General features: G+C 50.0%; 2 protein-coding genes across 3 annotated transcripts; one reads left to right on the top strand and one right to left on the bottom strand.

Moving 5' to 3' along the window:
- Positions 1-577: 577 nt before the first annotated feature.
- Positions 578-3,134, top strand: MRPS18A (mitochondrial ribosomal protein S18A). The gene is made up of 3 exons (XM_056568683.1): positions 578-753; positions 1,475-1,544; positions 2,931-3,134. The coding sequence occupies exons 1-3, from the start codon at positions 612-614 to the stop codon at positions 3,073-3,075; spliced, it is 357 nt and encodes a 118-aa protein (XP_056424658.1). The 5' UTR covers positions 578-611; the 3' UTR covers positions 3,076-3,134.
- Positions 3,135-3,168: 34 nt separating this feature from the next.
- RSPH9 (radial spoke head component 9) lies at positions 3,169-13,676 on the bottom strand. Of its 2 annotated transcripts, none has more exons than XM_056568682.1 (5): positions 13,315-13,676; positions 12,778-12,937; positions 11,808-11,937; positions 11,263-11,409; positions 3,169-3,474 (listed from the first exon to the last, which is right to left on the bottom strand). In XM_056568682.1, the coding sequence occupies exons 1-5, from the start codon at positions 13,536-13,538 to the stop codon at positions 3,314-3,316; spliced, it is 822 nt and encodes a 273-aa protein (XP_056424657.1). In that variant the 5' UTR covers positions 13,539-13,676; the 3' UTR covers positions 3,169-3,313. The 2 variants fall into 2 exon arrangements, with proteins under 2 accessions (XP_056424657.1, XP_056424656.1); XM_056568681.1 differs by having other exon boundaries at positions 12,772-12,937; positions 13,315-13,670.
- Positions 13,677-25,382: the final 11,706 nt, after the last annotated feature.

Here is a 25,382-nt window from a genome sequence, read left to right as displayed (position 1 = left end):
AGCAGAATAGTGAGTACAGCTCTGGGGTATAATACAGGATATAACTCAGGATCAGTACAGGATAAGTAATGTATGTACACAGTGACCTCACCAGCAGAATAGTGAGTACAGCTCTGGGGTATAATACAGGATATAACTCAGGATCAGTACAGGATAAGTAATGTAATGTATGTACACAGTGACCTCACCAGCAGAATAGTGAGTACAGCTCTGGAGTATAATACAGGATATAACTCAGGATCAGTACAGGATAAGTAATGTATGTACACAGTGACCTCACCAGCAGAATAGTGAGTACAGCTCTGGGGTATAATACAGGATATAACTCAGGATCAGTACAGGATAAGTAATGTAATGTATGTACACAGTGACCTCACCAGCAGAATAGTGAGTACAGCTCTGGAGTATAATACAGGATATAACTCAGGATCAGTACAGGATAAGTAATGTAATGTATGTACACAGTGACCTCACCAGCAGAATAGTGAGTACAGCTCTGGAGTATAATACAGGATATAACTCAGGATCAGTACAGGATAAGTAATGTAATGTATGTACACAGTGATCTCACCAGCAGAATAGTGAGTACAGCTCCGGAGTATTGTACATTGATGATGTCTGCTCCGCAGGACGTTCTCGTTCTCAGTCAGTTCATCCGCTCGGACGGTGGGATGTTGCCGCGGAAGGTGACGGGTCTGTGTACAGAGGAACATAAGAAGGTGGAGGCCTGTGTGAAGATGGCGCACCGCGCAGGTGAGGGGGTCGCTCTCTAAGGTCGCAGGACTGGTTGATCCTTTTCTTTGGATTCCCTCCTGTGTGATCCCTAAAATCCAGTCCCTGGGACCTACTGTCCTGTCATAGAGGGGGATGGGCAGGGTCCTATAAGGTGATGACTCCTTTGGGGATTTCGGACCCTGTATTCCCCCAGTCTGATGTGTCCAATCACAGCTCGGCTTTCATTATACCGAGCTCATTCAGGTGGAGCTGGGCTGTGATTGGTTACTGTAGGTTTTCGTCTGTGTTTATTACTACTTTACTATTTTCGGAACTTGCTTGTTGTCAGTGAATGAGGACGTACGGGGTTTGAGAACAAATCTTAGTCAGAATTCTGGGATCAGAAAGGGGATTATCTGCACCGATACATTGTAACGAGCCCTTCAGCTTGTCCAGGGCAGGATGGGGCATCAGTCTATGGCTGTAAATAGTGTTCGTATTCATTGACGCAAGCAGTGATCTTACAAACAGGCAAAGAATTAAAAACCAAAGTATATTGAAGGGGTATTCCAGCCATAGACATCTTATCCTTGGAATAGGATTGTGTGATTATCCCCCACCCATGTGACCTGTAGGGACCAGGACCCCAGGATTAGAGCATCTCTGGGGGGTCCCTGAGGCCAAAAGGAAGAGGAGGCGACTGCATGAGCCGCCCCCAGAACATTTCCATCCTGATCGTTCTCATCTCTTTCACCTCTAGGACTGTTTCCCGACCATCGGCCAAAACTACAAGAAGGTCAGAAACCCAAAGAGAAATTCCATCTGAACAGGTGAGACCCCCGGACGATCTGGGGCCTATTGTTCTAGTCCGGGGAGGGGTTCTATTGTTCTAGTTTCTAGTCGGGGGGGGGGGGGGGGGGGGGGGCTATTGTTCTAGTTCGGGGAGGGGTCCTATTCTAGTTCGGGGAGGGGGGCCATTGTTCTAGTCCGAGGGGGGGGGGGGCATTGTTCTAGTCCCGGGGGGGGGGGGAGCTATTGTTCTAGTGTCCCCAACATGTACGGACAAAACTACAACCCCCACTTTGTCTGGCCTTTTGGCTCTTAGGGACCCCCTCCGCCCTACAGACCAAAGATCAGGGGCATCAATCCGCAGATACAACCCAACTGCAGGGATACTGTGATCACTAAGGGTTAAAGGGGTTCTCCAGGATTAAGCACATCTGCTTTCTCCAGGAAACAGCGCCACCCCTTCCCTCAGATTTTGTCTGGTATTACAGCTTGCTTCTATTGTTTTGTAATACCTCACACAACCAGAGGTAGCGCTGTTTTCAGTATTTCTTATCTTGGTGAATCCTATCAGACGGCAGAGATCAGAGTTATCTCCTGTCCTGGTGAGTCCCGGCCCATATTTCCCCTACACATATACAGCGGAAAGAGTTAAAGGAGAACCCTGTGTGATGAGATGATTTCAGTCTATTGTCTCTGTTATCAGCCTCTGTGTGATTGTCTGTTATCAGCCTCTGTGTGATGAGATGATTTCAGTCTATTGTCCTCTGTTATCAGCCTCTGTGTGATGAGATGATTTCAGTCTATTGTCTCTGTTATCAGCCTCTGTGTGATTGTCTGTTATCAGCCTCTGTGTGATGAGATGATTTCAGTCTATTGTCCTCTGTTATCAGCCTCTGTGTGATGAGATGATTTCAGTCTATTGTCTCTGTTATCAGCCTCTGTGTGATTGTCTGTTATCAGCCTCTGTGTGATGGTGATGATTTCAGTCTATTGTCTCTGTTATCAGCCTCTGTGTGATGGAGATGATTTCAGTCTATTGTCTCTGTTATCAGCCTCTGTGTGATTGTCTGTTATCAGCCTCTGTGTGATGAGATGATTTCAGTCTATTGTCCTCTGTTATCAGCCTCTGTGTGATGGTGATGATTTCAGTCTATTGTCTCTGTTATCAGCCTCTGTGTGATGGAGATGATTTGTCTATTGTCTGTTATCAGCCTCTGTGTGATGAGATGATTTCAGTCTATTGTCCTCTGTTATCAGCCTCTGTGTGATGGAGATGATTTCAGTCTATTGTCCTCTGTTATCAGCCTCTGTGTGATGGAGATGATTTCAGTCTATTGTCTCTGTTATCAGCCTCTGTGTGATGGTGATGATTTCAGTCTATTGTCTCTGTTATCAGCCTCTGTGTGATGATGTCCTAACATTCTCAGGTACCTCACTTACTGGTCTCCGTCCTCCGCTAAACCCATCCTGAGGAAAGGCCTGAAGTGGTGTAAGAAGAAGATGCTGGTCGGTGACCCCCTCCTGAAGGATAACGTGCAGTACAGTCGCAGACCGTTGCTCCTGAAACAGTGACCGGATCTTGTGTCCTGCACATGTGACCATGTCATACATGAATAAATGTGTTTTCGTTACAGTGTGTCAGTGTTTACAGATCCACACTGAGGGGTAAGAATGACGCAGGTTTATTGGGGGATTTGTTACGGTTTTGTATATTACAGGAATGTGCGTCCTGTATCAGTCCCATTGACCACTGGGAAAGGCTTGAGTCCGCCATGACAGTTGTGATCCCGGTGGGGTGGTGGGGGCTCCTTTAGATCATGAAGGGCAGGTCGATGTTGCGCTCTCCGTTGCCGATGTAGACATATCCGTGCTGCGGGGTCAGAGGGATGTGGTAGAACGTCATTCCCAGCCACAGGAGACTGCGCAGGACCACCACGCCGCTACCGCGCTCCCACTGCAAACTCCAGCAACCTGCGGGGGAGGAGAGAGGTTAGTGCTGGGGCCATGAGATAGACCACCAGTATGGCCGACGGGAGCTAGATTAGTGCTGGGGCCATGGGATAGACCACCAGTATGGCCGACGGGAGCGAGATTAGTGCTGGGGCCATGGGATAGACCACCAGTATGGCTGCCGGGAGAGAGATTAGTGCTGGGGCCACGGGATTCACCACCAGTATGACCACCGCCAGAGGAGAGATTAGTGCTGGGGCCACGGGATTCACCACCAGTATGACCACAGCCAGAGGAGAGGTTAGTGCTGGGGCCATGGGATTCACCACCAGTATGGCCACCGGGAGAGAGAAGGTGAAGACACCTTATATAGTTCTACAACAGTGTTTCCTAACCAGGGGGCCCTCAGTGCTTGTTAAACTACAACTCCCAGCATGCCCGGACAGCCTCTTGCTGTCCGTGCATGCTGGGAGTTGTAGTTTTGCAACAGCTGTAAGAACCCTTGTTGGGAAACACTGTTATAATCTGTGGATCTTTCACTGTTGCAGCACTACATCTCCCAGCATGCCCGGACAGATATCCATTTCCTTAAAATCCTCTGTCCTGCAGGAAGTCATGCACATTCTAGGACAGTTTTCCAGCCATGGTGCCTCCAGCTATTGCAGCACTACAACTCCCAGCGTGCCCTGACAGCCGCAGAGTTTCTAGCTGGCATGCAGGGAGTTGTAACTTTGCTACAGCTGGAGGCACCTTGGTTAGGAAACACTGCTCTGACCTTGATACCTGCTGCTTAGCATGCTGGGAGTTGTAGTTTTGTAGAAGCTGAAGGCACCCTGGTTGGCCAACGCTGGCGGTTTTTGTGGAGTAGCGTTTCTCATATTCGGATCTCACGTGGCGGCTGCAGCGCGATCTCGTCTCCACCATGGAAACTTCCAGTGATGCTTTTGTCTTCTCAGCAATGAGAACCATATTTTCTTCACTTTGTGGCAATGGGGTGGGTTCGGTCTCCGGGAAGGATCGAGCCCCGGGCAGGGGAGGGCGCGGTAAAGGCAGCCGGCTTCAGATGTGGATCCTGGTACAGACGGGCGCGGTCGTCTGAGGGGCTGAGTGACCGCGACTAATCTCTGCTTTGTTATAAGCCAGTAATGAGGAGCAGAGGATGCGTTTGGTTATAACACCGCCTGTGTTACCGCCGCCGCGTGCCAAGACTGAGGGTGGGGAAAACAAAAGCAGCAGCCGCCACTCTCACGAACGGAAGAAGAGACGTCACTCCATGTTAACCATTTCCCATGTAAAGAGATTGAGTCCAGTGCTGGTCCCTATCTCTATGGGATCAGGATATATACACTGGTCAAAAAAAATAGTGAACCCTAAGATAACACGTCCTGGATCTGAATGAACTAATCGTATGAAATCCTTTCCTCTTTACATAGTTGAATGCGCTGACAACAAAATCACCAAAAATGATCAATGGAAATCATCACCCCATGGAGGTCTGGATATGGAGTCACCCTCAAAATCACAGTGGAAAACCCCACTACAGGCCGATCCAACTTTATGTAATGTCCTTAATACAAGTCCCAATGAGGCTCAGTAGTGTGTGTGGCCTCCACGTGCCCGTATGACCTCCCTACAATGCCTGGACATGCTCCTGATGAGGTGGAGGATGGTCTCCTGAGGGATGTCCTCCCAGACCTGGACTAAAGCATCCGCCAACTCCTGGACAGTCTGTGGTGGATGAAGCGAGACGTCCCAGATGTGCTCAATCTGATTCAGGGAAACGGGCGGCCAGTCCATAGCATCAATGCCTTCCTCTTATAGGAACTGCTGACACACTCCAGCCACATGAGGTCTAGCATTGTCTTGTATTAGGAGGAACTCAGGGCCAACCGCACCAGCATATGGTCTCACAAGGGGTCTGAGGGTCTCATCTCGGTACCTAATGGCAGTCAGGATACCTCTGGCAAGCACATGGAGGGCTGTGCGGCCCCCAAAGAAATGCCACCCCACACTATTACTGACCCACCGCCAAACCGGTCATGCTGGAGGATGTTTCAGGCATAAGAACGTTCTTCACGGCGTCTCCAGACTCTGTCACATGTGCTCAGTATGAACCTGCTTTCATCTGTGAAGAGCACAGGGCACCAGTGGTGAATTTGCCAATCTTGGTGTTCTCTGGCAAATGCCAAACGTACTGCACGGTGTTGGGCTGTAAGCACAACCCCCACCTGTGGACGCCGGGCCCTCATGGAGTCTGTTTCTGACCATTTCAGTAGACACATGCACATTTGTGGCCTGCTGGAGGTCATTTTGCAGCGGTCTGGCAGTGCTCCTCCTGCTCCTCCTTGCACAAAGCGGAGGGTAGCGGTCCTGCTGGGTTGTTGCCCTCCTACGGCCTCCTCCACGTCTCCTGATGTACTGGCCTGTCTCCAGGTAGCGCCTCCATGCTCTGGACACTACGCTGACAGACACAGCAAACCTTCTTGCCACAGCTCGCATTGATGTGCCATCCTGGATGAGCTGCACTACCTGAGCCACTTGTGTGGGTTATGGGAGTGTAGATAGGAGAAAAAACCCGGTTCAGCGAGGCGCTGCTCAGTGTACGGTCGATAAGAGGACTCAAGTAGTACAGGACAATAAAACTATTGATGAATTGGGGACAACGCGTTTTGGCATCCACTGATGCCTTCCTCAGGTCCACTTACAGCTCCCAGTGTTGCTGTATGCTATGCGCTGGGTAGCTGGAACGGAGTCCTGTTAAGTTTCTATGCTTCTCTCGGTCCGTTCCAGCTACCCAGCGCATAGCATACAGCAACACTGGGAGCTGTAAGTGGACCTGAGGAAGGCATCAGTGGATGCCAAAACGCGTTGTCCCCAATACATCAATAAAGTTTTTATTGTCCTATGCTTCTCGAGTCCTCTTTTATCGACCACACACTGAGCAGCGCCTTGCCGAACCGTTTTTTTTCTCCTATCTACAGTCCCATTGCCTTTCTATCGGACACCATTCTGGGTGATCCGATACCGGTAAGAATGCAGCAGCCAGCGAACACAGCTACCTTCTCAAGCGCAGCCAACCCAGCGCAAGTACGTCTAAGGCTGGTATATCACCTGGGTGTGGTATAGGGCACACACCAGTGGACACACCTAACCAAGGACCGCCCCCTGTGTTTTTCATCACTTGTGTGGGTTGTAGACTCTGTCTCATGCTACCACTAGAGTGAAAGCACCGCCAGCATTCGAAAGTGACCAAATCAGCCAGGAAGCATAGGAACTGAGAAGTGGTCTGTGGTCACCACCTGCAGAACCACTCCTTTATTGGGGGGTGACTTGGTAATTGCCTATAATTTCCACCTGTTGTCTGTTCCATGTGAATTGATTGTCAATCATTGTTCTTCCTGAGTGGACAGTGGGATCTCACACAAGTGTCAGTGACTTGGAGTTACATTGTGTTCCCTTTATTTTTTTGAGCAGTGTAGTAGTTCTACACCTCTCCAGCTCTATCTATATACTGCTGCTATCTCTAGGATCAGGATATATAGCAGTTATACACTTCCCCTCCAGCTCTATCTATATACTGCTGCTATTTCTATTGGATCAGGATATATAGTAGTTATACACCTCCTCCAGCTCTATCTATATACTGCTGCTATCTCTAGGATCAGGATATATAGCAGTTATACACCTCCCCTCCAGCTCTATCTATATACTGCTGCTATTTCTATTGGATCAGGATATATAGTAGTTATACACCTCCTCCAGCTCTATCTATATACTGCTGCTATCTCTAGGATCAGGATATATAGCAGTTATACACCTCCCCTCCAGCTCTATCTATATACTGCTGCTATCTCTAGGATCAGGATATATAGCAGTTATACACCTCCTCCAGCTCTATCTATATACTGCTGCTATTTCTATTGGATCAGGATATATAGTAGTTATATACCTCCTCCAGCTCTATCTATATACTGCTGCTATCTCTAGGATCAGGATATATAGCAGTTATACACCTCCCCTCCAGCTCTATCTATATACTGCTGCTATTTCTATTGGATCAGGATATATAGTAGTTATACACCTCCCCTCCAGCTCTATCTATATACTGCTGCTATCTCTAGGATCAGGATATATAGCAGTTATACACCTCCCCTCCAGCTCTATCTCTATGATCAGGATATATAGCAGTTATACACCTCCCCTCCAGCTCTATCTATATACTGCTGCTATCTCTAGGATCAGGATATATAGCAGTTATACACCTCCCCTCCAGCTCTATCTATATACTGCTGCTATCTCTAGGATCAGGATATATAGCAGTTATACACCTCCCCTCCAGCTCTATCTATATACTGCTGCTATCTCTAGGATCAGGATATATAGCAGTTATACACCTCCCCTCCAGCTCTATCTATATACTGCTGCTATCTCTAGGATCAGGATATATAGCAGTTATACACCTCCTCCAGCTCTATCTATATACTGCTGCTATTTCTATTGGATCAGGATATATAGTAGTTATATACCTCCTCCAGCTCTATCTATATACTGCTGCTATCTCTATGGGATCAGGATATATAGTAGCTATATACCTCCTCCAGCTCTATCTATATACTGCTGCTATTTCTATTGGATCAGGATATATAGTAGTTATACACCTCCCCTCCAGCTCTATCTATATACTGCTGCTATCTCTAGGATCAGGATATATAGCAGTTATACACCTCCCCTCCAGCTCTATCTATATACTGCTGCTATCTCTATGATCAGGATATATAGCAGTTATACACCTCCCCTCCAGCTCTATCTGTATACTGCTGCTATTTCTATTGGATCAGGATATATAGCAGTTATACACCTCCCCTCCAGCTCTCTCTCTGTAGGATCAGTTCACACACTGCATTTTTTTATTTTGCCTTGAATCCCTTGATAAAATACAGCAAAACAACCAAAATGCAACATGTAAACAAAGCGTAAAGACTTTAAAGGGGTATCCAAAGTATAGGGGATAAGATACTTCTGCCACGGGGGGTTCTGGCGCTGGGGACGCCCGTGATCTTGCACACCGCACCCCGTTAAAATCAGTCCCCGGAGCGTGTTCGCTCCGGGTCTGATTACCGTCGGTCACGGGGCCGGAGCATTGAGACGTCACGCCCCGCCCCCTCAATGCAAGCCTATGGGAGGGGGCGTGTCACGGGGACTGATTTTAATGGGGTGCGGCGCGCAAGATCACAGGGGTCAGGCATCTTATCCCCTATCCTTTGGATAAGGGGATAAGATGTCTAAGCGCCGGAGTACCCCTTTAAATCTTTAACAAACACATAATTTGTGATTACAGGTCAAATCACTTTTACCTCATGTCCATATTTCTCTAATTAAAGGGGTACTCCACTGGAAAACTTTTTCTTTAAATCAACTGGTGCCAGAAAGTTAAACAGATTTGTAAATTACTTCTGTTAAAAAAAATGTAATCCTTCCAGTACTTATCAGCTGCTGTATGATCCACAGGAAGTTCTTTTCTTTTTGAATTTCCCTTGTCTGACCACAGTGCTCTCTGCTGACACCTCTCCTACTCTGGACAGTTCCTGACATGGACAGAGGTGTCAGCAGAAAGCACTTTGGTAAGACAGAAAAATTCAAAAAGAAAAGAACTTCCTGTGGATCATACAGCAGCTGATAAGTACTGGAAGGATTAAGATTTTTTTTAATAAGTAATTTACAAATCTGTTTAACTTACTAGCACCAGTTGATTTAAATATTTTTTTTCCAGTGGAGTACCCCTTTAAGGAATTTTGTATTAAAAAAAACGCTTGAAAAATGGACAGTGGGAACTGACCCCAACCCACTTATGAGTAATCAGTTCCCTCAGGCGATCTCCAGCAGCAGCCTGATTAAATGACCAGGTGCAGTGATCAGACTCCACCCCCTCTCCCTGCAAGGCTAGAGGATTCATGGGAAATGTAGGCAGCATTAGGAAATCATTTCAGAATGAAGCTTATCCCATGCCTGCCACATCAGCTAGACTAGGTAAGCACAAGGCATTCACAAGAACCTCTGTTTTGTAATAAGAGCCTGTGCTGCACTTTATAACCTGGAGTGTTGTTTAGAGGTAAAATCCATGTGACACTTCTCCATTCGGGTAGTTATCTGACACGGTGAACAATTAACAAGAAGAGGAGTAATGAGCCGACCATAGACATACAGCAGTGGGTGGAATGATCAGCTCCTCCCGATCCCTCCATACTCATGGATGCTCGTCTTGGTGGAGGATCCGTGTGTTCAGGATGGAGAAATCTCCCATCAGGCTCCTTATCTCTTGCCTGATCCTCCTCTCCCCTGCACCATCTTGGGGAGGTCGGCTGATCAGTGTCTTGTGTATGAGAACGCGGGGAGGACACTGATCACTTATTTGTGTAAATCTGAGGCCGGAGCCACCGACTGACTTTGTGGTTGTTTATCTCTACGTGTGATGGAATACGATGTCCCCCAAAGTCACCCAAAACCTCATCAAGACATACAGTACACTCCTCACCATACATGACCTGAACCATCAGTACATTCCTCACCATACCTCAGCCATCAGTACACTCCTCACCATACCTGACCTGAACCATCAGTACACTCCTCACCATACCTGACCTGAACCATCAGTACATTCCTCACCATACCTGAGCCATCAGTACACTCCTCACCATACCTGACCTGAACCATCAGTACACTCCTCACCATACCTGACCTGAGCCATCAGTACACTCCTAACCATACCTGACCTGAACCATCAGTACACTCCTCACCATACCTGACCTGAACCATCAGTACACTCCTCACCATACCTGACCTGAGCCATCAGTACACTCCTCACCATACCTGACCTGAGCCATCAGTATACTCCTCACCATACCTGACCTGAGCCATCAGTACACTCCTCACCATACCTGACCTGAACCATCAGTACACTCCTCACCATGTCTGACCTGAGCCATCAGTACACTCCTAACCATACCTGACCTGAGCCATCAGTACACTCCTAACCATACCTGACCTGAGCCATCAGTACACTCCTAACCATACCTGACCTGAGCCATCAGTACACTCCTCACCATGTCTGACCTGAACCATCAGTTCACTCCTCACCATACCTGACCTGAACCATCAGTGCACTCCTCACCATACCTTACCCGAACCATCAGTGCACTCCTAACCATACCTGACCTGAGCCATCAGTACACTCCTCACCATACCTGACCTGAGCCATCAGTACACTCCTCACCATACCTGACCTGAGCCATCAGTGCGCTGCTCACCATACGTGACCTCAGATATCAGGGTTCTCCTCTGGCGATGTCCCCTCCCCCTACACTTTGCATCCTGCTCTGGGATTTGCAGCCTTTGATCAGCAGCCATACTCAAGCTCAGACACGGATTAGCAGCTCATAAAACAGACTCCTGGCAGAGCGCTCCGCACGTTCCTGAGCCTCAGCACAGCCGGGGACACGTACATACAAGGTCACACATCATGGTGGTGAGAGAGCGGGAGACGGGGTCATCGCCTTACATCATCCTCACCGCAGAAGCTTCTCATCAACTCCTTTACTGGTCATAGAGCGGAAGATCTGTGACCTCCTACAGGATCAGCATGCGCTGCTCCTGAAATACTCTGTGCTGCTTTGATATATCAGTAGTGGAGGGGAAAAAAAAGCGCTTTTGAAGTTTCATTTGCCAAACCTTCATGATGGCTGCATGGCATCTGTCCAGTCACATGACGGGTTGGTGCTGCCCCCTCCCACCTATAAACCGTTCATCACTCACCTTTAGGGATATCGTGTTCCAGGGAGTCCAGGAAGTCGATGGCGGGGTCCTGGTCGGCCTTCTCCAGCAATGACTTCTTCTTTGGGATCAGGGTTGGGGTGAAGTGGAAGAAGGAGCTCAGCTTTTTAGCCTCGCTGACTGTGAGACCTGAGGGGGACAAGATCATAGGGGGTCAAAGGTCAGGAAACCTGAAGATACTGAGCGTAGAGATGTCCTGCAGCAGTAGCACCAAACAACAATGTTCCCCAACCTGCGACTTTATGGCCGTTGCAAAACTAACGGAATTAGGCATGCTTGGAGTTGTAGTTTTGCAACAGCTGGAGAGTCGCAGGTTTGGGAACACTGCCATACCATGAGGGACCGAAGCAGGATAGGGGGCAATGCTCTGCAGAATCCGATTAATGTCTGCTCCAATAGTCCTTGAACCACCAGGGCCACCTACAGGTACCAGGAAGCACTGCACCCGCCTGCAGAACGCAGATGCAGCTCCAGGTCTCATATTATGCAGGTGTGACCGCTGCTGAGAGGGGTGGGGGCTGAGTTACCTCTGAAGCTGTGATTGACATTGACCTGTCCAAGCGGATTCTTGATGAACGCTCCACGAGGCGCCACCGCGCCCTCTCGATCAATGAGTGCGATGGTGCCGATCAGGCGAGACTCCTCCTTAACGTGGTTCTGAAGAAGTAAAACGGGAAGAACATTTTACAGATGTCCAGACTCCCCCCCCCCCCCCAATAAACAAAAGACCCCTGAAATATACTGAGAACCCCCCAATATACAGACGACCCCCCATCAAAAGACCCCTCAAATATACTGAGGACGCCCCAATATACAGAAGACCCCCTGAAATATACAGGGGACCCCCACAATAAACAAGACCCCTCAAATATACTGAGGACCCCCCCAACATACAGAAGACCCCCAGAAATATACTGAGGACCCCCCCAATAAACAAAAGACCACTGAAATATACTGAGGACCCCCAATATACAGAAGAACCCCTGAATATACAGAGAACCCCCAATAAACAAAATACCTCTGAAATATACAGAGGACCCCTCAAATATACCGAGGACCCCCCAATATACAGAAGACCCCGCAATATACAGAAGACCCCCCAAATATACCGAGGACCCCCCCCCACACACACACAATATACAGAAGACCCCCCCAAAATATACAGAGGACCCTCCCAATAAATAAAAGACCCCTGAAATATACAGAGGATCCCCCTGAAATATACAGAGTACCCCCAATAAACAAAAGACCCCTGAAATATACTGATGACCCCCCCAATATACAGAAGAACCCATGAAATATACAGAGTACTCCCAATAAACAAGACCCCTGAAATATACTGAGGACCCCCCCCCCAATATACAGAAGAACCCGTGAAATATACAGAGAACCCCCAATAAATAAGACCCCTGAAATATACTGAGGACCCCCCCCCCCAATAAACAAGGCCCCACACAAACATACTGAGGACCCCCAGAGAAGCGTCATTACCGTCACCTCCTCCTCGTGCGCCGCCGACCCCTCCCCCGCCTTCCTGCGCACCGTCAGCTCATACTCATGGGCGGGGTCTCCGATAAAACGTCCCTTGATAAGCTGCGCTTCCTTAATGATGTCATCAGTGGGCGGGGCCAGAAGACACCAATCCAGACAATTTAAGCTGCAAGACGCAAGAGATAAGAGACCCCCAAATATCTGGTGACCCTCCCCCCCACCCCCACCCCAGAGACTGACTGCTCATGTGTGTCCTCACTTTACATCTGCTGCAAAACTACAATTCCCATCTTACTTTCAGGGCATGCTGGAAGTTGTAGTTTTGCAATAGCTGTAGAGCAGTGTTTCCCAACCAGGGTGCCTCCAGCTGTTGCAAAACTACAACTCCCAGCATGCCCGGACAGCCGAAGGCTGTCCGGGCATGCTGGGAGTTGTAGTTTTGCAACAGCTGGAAGCACCCTGGTTGGGAAACACTGCTGTAGCGTCACTGGCTGTCTGGGCATGCTGGGAGTTGTAGTGCTTACATTGCAGTAATGGCCTCACCTGTAGAAGGTCCTCCTCGCCCGCAGCTGCTCGCCCCCCTCCGTGCCCTGCGCTATGTAGTAATCCCCCCGGACCCCCAGGATTTTGCCCCAGAAGAAGACGCGGGAGAGCCGCATGTCCCTCCGGAGCAGCAGCAGGGAGGTCCTCAGGGCGGCGCTCTGCTCGGGGCTCAGGCCGCAGCCGGTCACCGGCTCCATGGACAGGCTCAGGCTCTCGGCGTCCATCGCTTCTCTCAGCGGCTCTTGTCTCCCGGGCAACAGTAACCAGAAAATGCTCCGGTCTCCATAGCGACGCGTCCCGTCACCAGGAAGTTGGCGAGGTGAGCCCCGCCCCTTACATTACGTCACTTCCCTTTTTCCGGTTGCGGAGTGTGAGGTCCTGTCACAGCCAATCAGCGCCCCCGGGTGATGAGAGGAAAGACGTGATTGGCTGCCGGATTGGAATGAACTACGGGGCATGCGCGCTGAAAGTTGTGATTGGTCATATGGCCAGTGGTCACAGTGCCGCTTCAGAAATGAAAGCAGAGCTCTGATTGGTTGCTATGGGTAACGAGGCCTAATGATGGAAATCATGGCCAGCTGTTACAGAACTACAACTCCCATCATGTCCATGAGAGTCTGTATTTTACACCCCAAGGTGCTGGTGAATAGATGACACTAAAATCCCCATTATATATGGTGTCCGTGGGGTTATTTTCACTATAGTCACCGGGGGTTCGCTGATGTGCTGACAAATACCGGACATACATTGGAGAATGGCCGCGGCTACTGTACGGGAGCTGCGTGGTTGCTGGGGATACGTGTGACCTCCTATGACATTGCGCAGAGGTGCCGCACAGCGCTAGAGGACGTCACAAGTCAGTGCTGCCCCACCGAACGGGACTCTGGGACGCGCTGTATACCCGGACAGGCCACGCGAGACGCGCTGTATACCCGGACAGGCCACGCGAGACGCGCTGTATACCCGGACAGGCCACGCGGGACGCGCTGTATACCCGGACAGGCCACGCGGGACGCGCTGTATACCCGGACAGGCCACGCGGGACGCGCTGTATACCCGGACAGGCCACGCGGGACGCGCTGTATACCCGGACAGGCCACGCGGGACGCGCTGTATACCCGGACAGGCCACGCGGGACGCGCTGTATACCCGGACAGGCCACGCGGGACGCGCTGTAGACCCGGACAGGCCACGCGGGACGCGCTGTAGACCCGGACAGGCCACGCGGGACGCGCTGTAGACCCGGACAGGCCACGCGGGACGCGCTGTAGACCCGGACAGGCCACGCGGGACGCGCTGTAGACCCGGACAGGCCACGCGGGACGCGCTGTAGACCCGGACAGGCCACGCGGGACGCGCTGTAGACCCGGACAGAAACTAGAAAAATCAGAAATAAGCGCAGCAATGTGCCGTTACTCCTAGCAACTCTGGGACAATGTAAAAGAAGGTGATTGTGCTCACCTTTAGGTGTTGTACTGCGGGTACAACATCATATATCGTAGTATGCAAGGTCCGGGAGTGCTGCCACGTCACCTTCCCCGTCTTGGACTGATCCTCGGCAGTCGTAGTAAATGGAAGAGGCTGTGATCTGCTCGGCGGCAGAAAATGTAGGTGCACTCAGGCGCTCTCCTTGCGAATGTCAGCTAAGTCCCGGTTAGGGTAGAAATCCAATCCAAACGAAGGTAATAAAACCAGGTGGATTTTAATATATAAAAGAAATAAAACAGGCCGTATCACAGGGGGTGGGACAACGCGTTTCGAAGGGTGTGATCCCCTCTTCGTCAGGTCTAATGGTTGTACAAGCCGGGGATGCTGTCATATATACCGGCAGAAAGACCGCGTAAATTGTAAACAATTGTCTAAAAACATTATATCCATTAAAATATTCTATCCTCAGTTGTTAGGAATATATGATAAAATAATAATACAAAGAAATGTGCAGAGATGGTTACATTATAAAGAAAAATGGATCAAGTACCTATATGGGTTTTAACGACCTGGTGTAGGTGAATAGATGGAGGTTACACATGCCCAAGGGTCTCCCATACCTGAAATAGACCGGATACATTCCGCTGCACTAAATGCAGTTTGCACGAGCTCCTGCTGACAAGAACAGCGAAGCCTTACATTAAAAAAGGCCAACCAGCATGTGTAACCTCCATCTATTCACCTACACCAGGTCGTTAAAACCCATATAGGTACTTGATCCATTTTTCTTTATAATGTAACCATCTCTGCCCATTTCTTTGTATTATTATTTTATCATATATTCCTAACAACTGAGGATAGAATATTTTAATGGATATAATGTTTTTAGACAATTGTTTACAATTTACGCGGTCTTTCTGCCGGTATATATGACAGCATCCCCGGCTTGTACAACCATTAGACCTGACGAAGAGGGGATCACACCCTTCGAAACGCGTTGTCCCACCCCCTGTGATACGGCCTGTTTTATTTCTTTTATATATTAAAATCCACCTGGTTTTATTACCTTCGTTTGGATTGGATTTCTACCCTAACCGGGACTTAGCTGACATTCGCAAGGAGAGCGCCTGAGTGCACCTACATTTTCTGCCACCGAGCAGATCACAGCCTCTTCCGTATACCCGGACAGGCCACACGGGACACGCTGTATACCCGGACAGGCCACACGGGATGCGCTGTATACTTGGACAGGGCACACGAGACGCGCTGTATACCCGGACAGGCCACACGGGACGCGCTGTATACCCGGAGAGGCCACATGGGACCCGCTGTATACCCAGACAGGTCACACGGGACGCGCTGTATACCCGGACAGGTCACACGGGATGCGCTGTATACTTGGACAGGGCACACGAGACGCGCTGTATACCCGGACAGGCCACACGGGGCGCGCTGTATACCCGGACAGGCCACATGGGACCCGCTGTATACCCAGACAGGTCACACGGGACGCGCTGTATACCCGAACAGGCCACACGGGATGCGCTGTATAACCAGACAGGACGCGCTGTATATGCGGACAGGCCACACGGGACGCGCTGTATATGCGGACAGGCCACATGGGACCCGCTGTATACCCAGACAGGCCACAAGGGACGCGCTGTATACCCAGACAGGCCACACGGGACGCGCTATATACCCGGACAGGCCAAACGGGACACGCTCTGTACCCGGACAGGCCACACGGGACACGCTGTATACCCGGACAGGCCACACGGGACACGCTGTATACCCGGACAGGCCACACGGGACACGCTGTATACCCGGACAGGCCACACTGGACGCGCTGTATACCTGGACAGGCCACACGGGACACGCTGTATACCCAGACAGGCCACACGGGACGCGCTGTATACCCGGACAGGCCACATGGGACGCGCTGTATACCCAGACAGGCCACACGGGACGCACTGTATACCCGGACAGGCCACACGGGACACGCTGTATACCCGGACAGGCCACACTGGACGCGCTGTATACCTGGACAGGCCACACGGGACGCGCTGTATACCCGGACAGGCCACACTGGACGCGCTGTATACCTGGACAGGCCACACGGGACGGGCTGTATACCCGGACAGGCCACATGGGACCCGCTGTATACCCAGACAGGTCACATGGGACACGCTGTATACCCAGACAGGCCACACGGGACGCGCTGTATACCCGGACAGGCCACATTGGACGCGCTGTATACCCAGACAGGCCACACGGGACGCACTGTATACCCGGACAGGCCACACGGGACGCGCTGTATACCCGGACAGGCCACACTGGACGCGCTGTATACCTGGACAGGCCACACGGGACGCGCTGTATACCCGAACAGGCCACACGGGATGCGCTGTATAACCAAACAGGACGCACTGTATATGCGGACAGGCCACACGGGAAGCGCTGTATATGCGGACAGGCCACACGGGACACGCTGTATACCCGGACAGGCCACACTGGACACGCTCTGTACCCGGACAGGCCACACGGGACACGCTGTATACCCGGACAGGCCACACTGGACACGCTGTATACCGGGACAGGCCACACGGGACACGCTGTATACCCAGACAGGCCACACGGGACGCGCTGTATACCCGGACAGGCCACATGGGATGCGCTGTATACCCGAACAGGCCACACGGGACGCACTGTATACCCGGACAGGCCACACTGGACGCGCTGTATACCTGGACAGGCCACACGGGACGCGCTGTATACCCAGACAGGCCACACGGGACGCACTGTATACCTGGACAGGCCACAGGGGACACGCTGTATACCTGGACAGGCCACACGGGACGCGCTGTATACCTGGACAGGCCACACGGGACGCGCTGTATACCCGGACAGGCCACACGGGACGCACTGTATACCTGGACAGGCCACAGGGGACGCGCTGTATACCTGGACAGGCCACACGGGACACGCTGTATACCTGGACAGGCCACACGGGACGCGCTGTATACCTGGACAGGCCACACGGGACGCGCTGTATACCTGGACAGGCCACACGGGACGCGCTGTATACCCAGACAGGCCGGGTAATGTAAAAATAAAAGTAAAAAATAAGTGTATGGGAGGAAGGAAGGGAGGGTTTTTGTATGTGTATATTATATATATGTATATATATATATATATATATATATATATATATATATATATATATATTAGCCCAGGGGGATAGGAGGGGGGATGAGGGAGAGAGAAATAATGGAACAAGGGCATTAAGATGGAGAGGGGGGTGATGGAAAAAGGAAACAGAGGGAGGGGGGAATAATGGCAAGGGGATTAAGAATTGCATTAGAAAGGTAAGTACACGTCATTATGAAAATAAATAATTTTATCTGTGGGTACCCCTAGCACATAAATTCGTGCGGAACTTACTCGCGAGGGATACCCGCGAACATACTTTCACCCTTTGGGGGTACAGTTGCGAAAAAGGTTGAGAAGCAATGATAGTCGCTGTTTTATGGGCTGTACAAGTGTCAATGAGGAGTGGCCTAGGGACAGGACCCATCCTTGTGTCATCGCATCCAATTACGGTGCATGCGCGGCCCCGCCAGTATATAATCAGGGCTCAGCGGGGAAACAGTGGCCTAGGCCACGCCTCCTTGACACTGTGTGGCCCATATAACAGCAAGAAGTAGTATACATTACTGATCAGCAATAATACAGAAAACAAGAGCCATGATAGATCACTCTGGGATAGGGAATAGACCAGTATTCCCCAACCAGGGTGTCTCCAGCTGTTGTAAAACTACAATTCCCAGCATGCCCAGACAGCCTTCGGCTCACCTGTAGAAGGTTTTGCAACAGCTGTAGGCACACTGGTTGGGAAACACTGCCATAGACAGTGGTGATGTGGTTGATGTCTGTTGATGAAGTCGCTTTCCTCCAGGGCTCTGTGTGGGAGGGAGAGACTCGCTGAATCCAGGCCCAGACTAGGGTCGCCACCTTTCCTGCAAAAAACTACCGGCCATGCTAATTTGCATAATTAATTATATATGCGTAACATCACAGAAAGCTCCACCTATGCCCAGAAATGGAGTCTGGCAGTGAGGTCCACCCGGGAGGGGCAACTCATGGGTGCCATTCTAATTTGGATATGTAATTATATATGCGTGACATCACATTATTACCCCCCCCCCCCCCCCACACACCTCTAATCCTCCTGTGCCATAATCGTTCCAGTGGATTCCCTCCTGTGCCGTACTCTTTTACTCATTTAAATTGATCTCCTGTGCCCCCGCTGCCTGTACCTACTCACCTGGCCTGTGTGTCTTCATTAGGCTCAGGTGAAGCGTAAAGGCAGCTGTCGGCTTCTCTCGGCGCCGGCGGGCAGAGCTGACGAGCGACGTCCTCCTGCGCAGCTCCTCGGCGCAATGTCAGGGCATCCCTGGTCAGTCCCTGCACTTTTTTAAAGTGGCTTGTTATGCAGCACGGGCCGGGACCGTACAACTGTGAGCTGCGGCGGCTGCTAAAGACAGGACCAGGGCAGCGGGGCTAAGGGTGTATAATTTGATTCTGTCTGCTGTGGCCGGGGGCTCTTTCCTAAAAAATACCGGCTTTTGCATATTCTATCTACAAAATTACCAGCAGAAGCATTAAAATACTGTCTGGGTGGCATCTCTAGCCCAGGCAGCTATATTGGACTTGTAATTGGCGGTTGTTCTGATTCCCCTGCCCATACAGTAGTCTTACATTCACTCTTATTTTATAGTAAGATTTCACGCTCGTTTTGTAATAGAGCAAATACGTAATTTAAAAAAAATCTGTGTCTATCCGTATATGTAAAAGAACCTAAAACTATCATACAGGTGCCGCCATGTTTGTTATACCACACTGTGTTATATAAATGCCTCCATTGATGCGGCCCCTGGGGGGGGTCACACGCTGATCCAGACGCGAGCTCCTCGTCAATATTTACTCCCAACATCCGCCCAAGCTTGTCCTGGCGCCGGCTCCGTCCTAAAGGATGAGCGTCTGAATCGCCGCAGTGTCCTTCATGGCCTTTATATGTTATTCAAATATCAATAGAAATGTTCCGCTCTCGCTGCATGAGGCGTTCCGTTAATGTCGCGTTGAAGACGGCGATAATATCGTCCGGCGCGGATCTCATGGACAGCTAAGGATAAAAAACAAGAAAAATGAAGACTGGAGCCATTTGTTATTTTTTTTTCGACTTTTTGTAGTATTCTTGTGCTTTGCCTTGTCTTTGTGTTGCGGACGGTGAGGGGGGGGGAGGTTCTCGCGCTAATCTCATCCCACGTGTTTTTCTGCCTCCTACTTATTTTTTCTTTTTATTACATCCTCATAAAAAGTGAAAAGCAACAAAGAGGAACAGTTTATATGGTTATAACGCTCTGGGTGCTGGCGTGTGCAGCTGCTGTAATAACTCACAACATATGTGGACGAAAGAGAAAAAAAAAGAGCGCCATATGTTCCGGGGCCGCGGGAGGGCCCATCGCATGATAGACGGCTGATGTTTTCATGTCTCTTTGTGATTTTTGTTTTATTTTGCTATATTAAAGGGGTACTCCGCCGGGAAAACATCTTATCCCCTATCCAAATGGTAGGGGATAAGATGTCTGATCACGGGGGGTCCCGCTGCTGGGGACCCCCGCGATCTCCGGGCCGGCAGCGGCAGCATCTTGAACATGGAAGTAGCTAGTACACGCCTCCTCCCATACACATGAATGGCGTGACGGCTAGTACGTAGCCGTCACGCCTCCTCCCATAGACATGAATGGCATGACGGCTAGTACATAGCCGTCACGCCTCCTCCCATAGACATGATTGGCGTGACGGCTAGTACGTAGCCGTCACGCCTCCTCCCATAGACATGAATGGCGTGACGGCTAGTACATAGCCGTCACGCCTCCTCCCATAGACATGATTGGCGTGACGGCTAGTACGTAGCCGTCACGCCTCCTCTCATAGACATGAATGGCTTGACGGCTAGTACATAGCCATCACACCTCCTCCCATAGACATGAATGGCGTGACGGCTAGTACGTAGCCGTCACGCCTCCTCTCATAGACATGAATGGCTTGACGGCTAGTACATAGCCATCACACCTCCTCCTATAGACATGAATGGCGTGACGGCTAGTACATAGCCATCACACCTCCTCCCATAGACATGAATGGCGTGACGGCTAGTACATAGCCATCACACCTCCTCCCATAGACATGAATGGCGTGACGGCTAGTACACAGCCGTCACGCCTCCTGCCATAGACATGAATGACGTGACGGCTAGTACGTAGCCGTCACGCCTCCTCCCATAGACATGAATGGCGTGACGGCTAGTACGTAGCCGTCACGCCTCTTCCCATAGACATGAATGGCGTGACGGCTAGTACGTAGCCGTCACGCCTTCTCCCATAGACATGATTGGCGTGACGGCTAGTAAGTAGCCGTCAAGCCTCCTCCCATAGACATAAATGGCGTGACGGCTAGTACATAGCCATCACGCCTCTTCCCATAGACATGAATGGCACGACGGCTAGTACATAGCCGTCATGCCTCCTCCCATAGACATGAATGGCTTGATGGCTAGTATGTAGACGTCACTCCTCCTCCCATAGACACGAATGGCGTGACGGCTAGTATGTAGCCGTCACTCCTCCTCCCATAGACATGAATGGCGTGACGGCTAGTACATAGCCATCACTCCTCCTCCCATAGACATGAATGGCGTGACGGCTAGTACATAGCCATCACACCTCCACCCATAGACATGAATGGCGTGACGGCTAGTACACAGCCGTCACGCCTCCTGCCATAGACATGAATGGCGTGACGGCTAGTACGTAGCCGTCACGCCTCCTCCCATAGACATGAATGGCGTGACGGCTAGTACGTAGCCGTCACGCCTCTTCCCATAGACATGAATGGCGTGACGGCTAGTACGTAGCCGTCACGCCTTCTCCCATAGACATGATTGGCGTGACGGCTAGTACGTAGCCGTCAAGCCTCCTCCCATAGACATAAATGGCGTGACGGCTAGTACATAGCCATCACGCCTCTTCCCATAGACATGAATGGCACGACGGCTAGTACATAGCCGTCATGCCTCCTCCCATAGACATGAATGGCGTGATGGCTAGTATGTAGACGTCACTCCTCCTCCCATAGACACGAATGGCGTGACGGCTAGTATGTAGCCGTCACTCCTCCTCCCATAGACATGAATGGCGTGACGGCTAGTACATAGCCATCACTCCTCCTCCCATAGACATGAATGGCGTGACGGCTAGTACATAGCCGTCACGCCTCCTCCCATAGACATGAATGGAGGGGGTGTGGTGGCTGTAGTCCCCAGTCATCTGGCTCACAGCTGAGCTCGATGCACCGGATGACTGGGGTGCCGCAGCGGAGATAGCGGGGGTCCCCAGCGGCGTGACCCTTACGATTAGACATCTTATCCCCTATTCTAAGATGTTTCCTGGCAGAGTACCCCTTTAACAGTATCGGGTTCTCGATGCTCTGACGCAAATTTGTACCAATTTTTGTTTTCCCCATAAAATGTCGTCATTTTCATTGTTTCTCTATGTATCTTCATTTCCTCTGTGATTCAGTGGCCCGGACCAAGAGCTGCTGCCACGTTTTTATAATTTATTTCTTCCCAGCTGGGATTAACCCTTTACTAACCACAAGTCGTATGTCTCCGAATTATGAGGCTCTAAGCCTCATCCTAATACAGTGCTATATATAGGAGCCGCACGCACTGCCCTATTGTTCAAAGGTGAACGCATGGTATGCGGTACATGTGCTGTGTAACGAGGTGACCGCATCTTTGCATACACTTAATGTGGTGTTTCCCAATCAGTGTGCCTCAGGCCATTGGGGTCTCATATTGGATCCTCATTGTCCCTGATTGCACAGTTGGAAATGAGAAACATGTCGGGGAGGTTTTTTTAACGGGTTAACTTGTACTAAAGCAGTGCTCTCCAAACTGTGGACCTCCAGATGTTTAAAAACTACAACTCCCAGCATGCCCGGACAGCCAACGGCTGTCCGGGCATGCTGGGAGTTGTAGTTTTGCAACATTTGGAGGTCCAGAGTTTGGAACCCACTGCCCTAACAGCTCTCCACTCGTACCTGCAGCTCTTACAGTATATACCCTGAGCCCGGACTCTGGATTTCGGGGTGTCAGCTGGGACAGAATGTGATTTTTGGGGTCCCTTGCTCCTGCAGGAAGGATCTGGATGCAGTGTCTCAGATTTTTGGCCGGAAGGCGCCTCAGTGATTGAATTTCACGCTGAGACTAAATGGACAGGATTTGGCCGCCAGGCACTGAGGAAAAGCAGTAACCTCCCAAATACAAAACACAGGGAAAGGAAAACAAGCGTGTTCCCTGACTCACAGTAACCCCGGATTGTGTAATGGGGTCTGCACCCCTTCATGACCGGCCGGACCCTAGAGGCGCTACCATACACCAGTCAGTGCATACACCTCCGTAATGCAGGTAAAGAGTACAGAACATGTAATACCTCCCTGTACTGTAGGGGGCGCTACCAGACACCAGTCAGTGCATACACTTCAGTAATACACGTAAAGAGTACAGAACATGTAATACCTCCCTGTACTGTAGGGGGCGCTACCAGACACCAGTCAGTGCATACACTTCAGTAATACACGTAAAGAGTACAGAACATGTAATACCTCCCTGTACTGTAGGGGGCGCTACCAGACACCAGTCAGTGCATACACCTCCGTAATACAGGTAAAGTGTACAGAACATGCAATACCTCCCTGTACTGTAGGGGGTGCTACCAGACACCAGTCAGTGCATACACTTCAGTAATATAGGTAAAGAGTACAGAACATGTAATACCTCCCTGTACTGTATTGGGCGCTACCAGACACCAGTCAGTGCATACACTTCAGTAATACAGGTAAAGAGTACAGGACATGTAATACCTCTCTGTACTGTAGGAGGCGCTACCAGACACCAGTCAGTGCATATGCTTCAGTAATACAGGTAAAGAGTACAGAACATGTAATACCTCCCTGTACTGTAGGGGGCGCTACCAGACACCAGTCAGTGTATGCACTTCAGTAATATAGGTAGAGAGTACAGAAGATGTAATACCTCCCTGTACTGTAGGGGGCGCTACCAGACACCAGTCAGTGCATACACTTCAACAATACAGGTAAAGAGTACAGAACATGTAATACCTCCCTGTACTGTAGGGGGCGCCACCAGACCCCAGTCAGTGCATACACTTCAGTAATACAGGTAAAGAGTACAGAACATGTAATACCTCCCTGTACTGTAGGGGGCGCAACCAGACACCAGTCAGTGCATACACTTCAGTAATACAGGTAAAGAGTACAGAACATGTAATACCTCCCTGTACTGTAGGGGGCGCTACCAGACCCCAGTCAGTGCATACACTTCAGTAATACAGGTAAAGAGTACAGAACATGTAATACCTCCCTGTACTGTAGGGGGCGCCACCAGACCCCAGTCAGTGCATACACTTCAGTAATACTGGTAAAGAGTACAGAACATGTAATACCTCCCTGTACTGTAGGGGGCGCAACCAGACACCAGTCAGTGCATACACTTCAGTAATACAGGGGTTTTAATGAATGTCCATTCTGATTGGTCGGTTCTTTCAGCCATTGACAGGTATCACAGATCTGGACTGTCTGTACATTTTATGTTGCGTCTGGTTTATAGTTACAATGGACCAGAAAAGAACAGAAAACACCATTATATGTTGTAACTATTGTAAGTTCAGGTCATTGTAAGTTGAGGGATCACTGTATAGGAAAACAAGACCCTAGAAAAACTAGGAAAAAATATGGGGCCACTATTGACCGACATAGTACATAAAGTGCAAAATAGAAGAAATATATAACAAATATATATATGAAAAAGGTCGTTGGACTAGAATATAAAGTGCTGGGAAAAGGTAAAAGTCTACACATAAAGCAATGTATCCATAGTCATATGACAGGAGCCCCTCCTCCACCGTCCTGTGTTACACGTATTACCCCTTGGTATGACTTAGGATATTATATATAGCTCTTTTTGTAGACTTTAACCTTTTCCTCACACTTTCCCAGCTATGACCAATGCGTTTAACCCTCTGATCAGCAGTGGTGGGAGCCAGCTGCGCGGTAATCCCCAGGTGGAGCCGGCTGTCATGACTCTCACATTCACATAGCTGGGATGGTTCACGATTCCCATATTCTCCAGCCAGTACTGGTGTTCTAGGTTAAGAGATCCTGGTTTGAGGTAGATCAATGGGACATACATGGGTCATAGGTTTATATGATTGGATCAGAATTCCTGAAATGTGTGTTGTTTTAAGTATTGGTCGTTCTTAGATAATACTGAGTTTTTATCACTTTAGGATTGGAATCACAGAGCAGCGGGCCCCTCCTGGTGCCCCTGACTCCCGCTCCAATGTTTGTAACTCCAGGAGCCAAGAGATGTGTGTCCCTCTGGTTTATCCTCTTGTTTGCCTGTTGGTACGTGGAACATTCCCTGATGAAGTCGGTACGCACCTGATGAAACCAGTTGGACAGTGATTGCGGTGATTGATATTCCTTTCTCCGAGAGT

Source organism: Hyla sarda, chromosome 3 (genome assembly GCF_029499605.1).
Source record: "Hyla sarda isolate aHylSar1 chromosome 3, aHylSar1.hap1, whole genome shotgun sequence".
NCBI lineage: Eukaryota > Metazoa > Chordata > Amphibia > Anura > Hylidae > Hyla > Hyla sarda.
The sequence above is the reverse complement of the archived record's forward strand: the minus strand, read 5'-3'. Positions and strand labels throughout refer to the sequence as shown.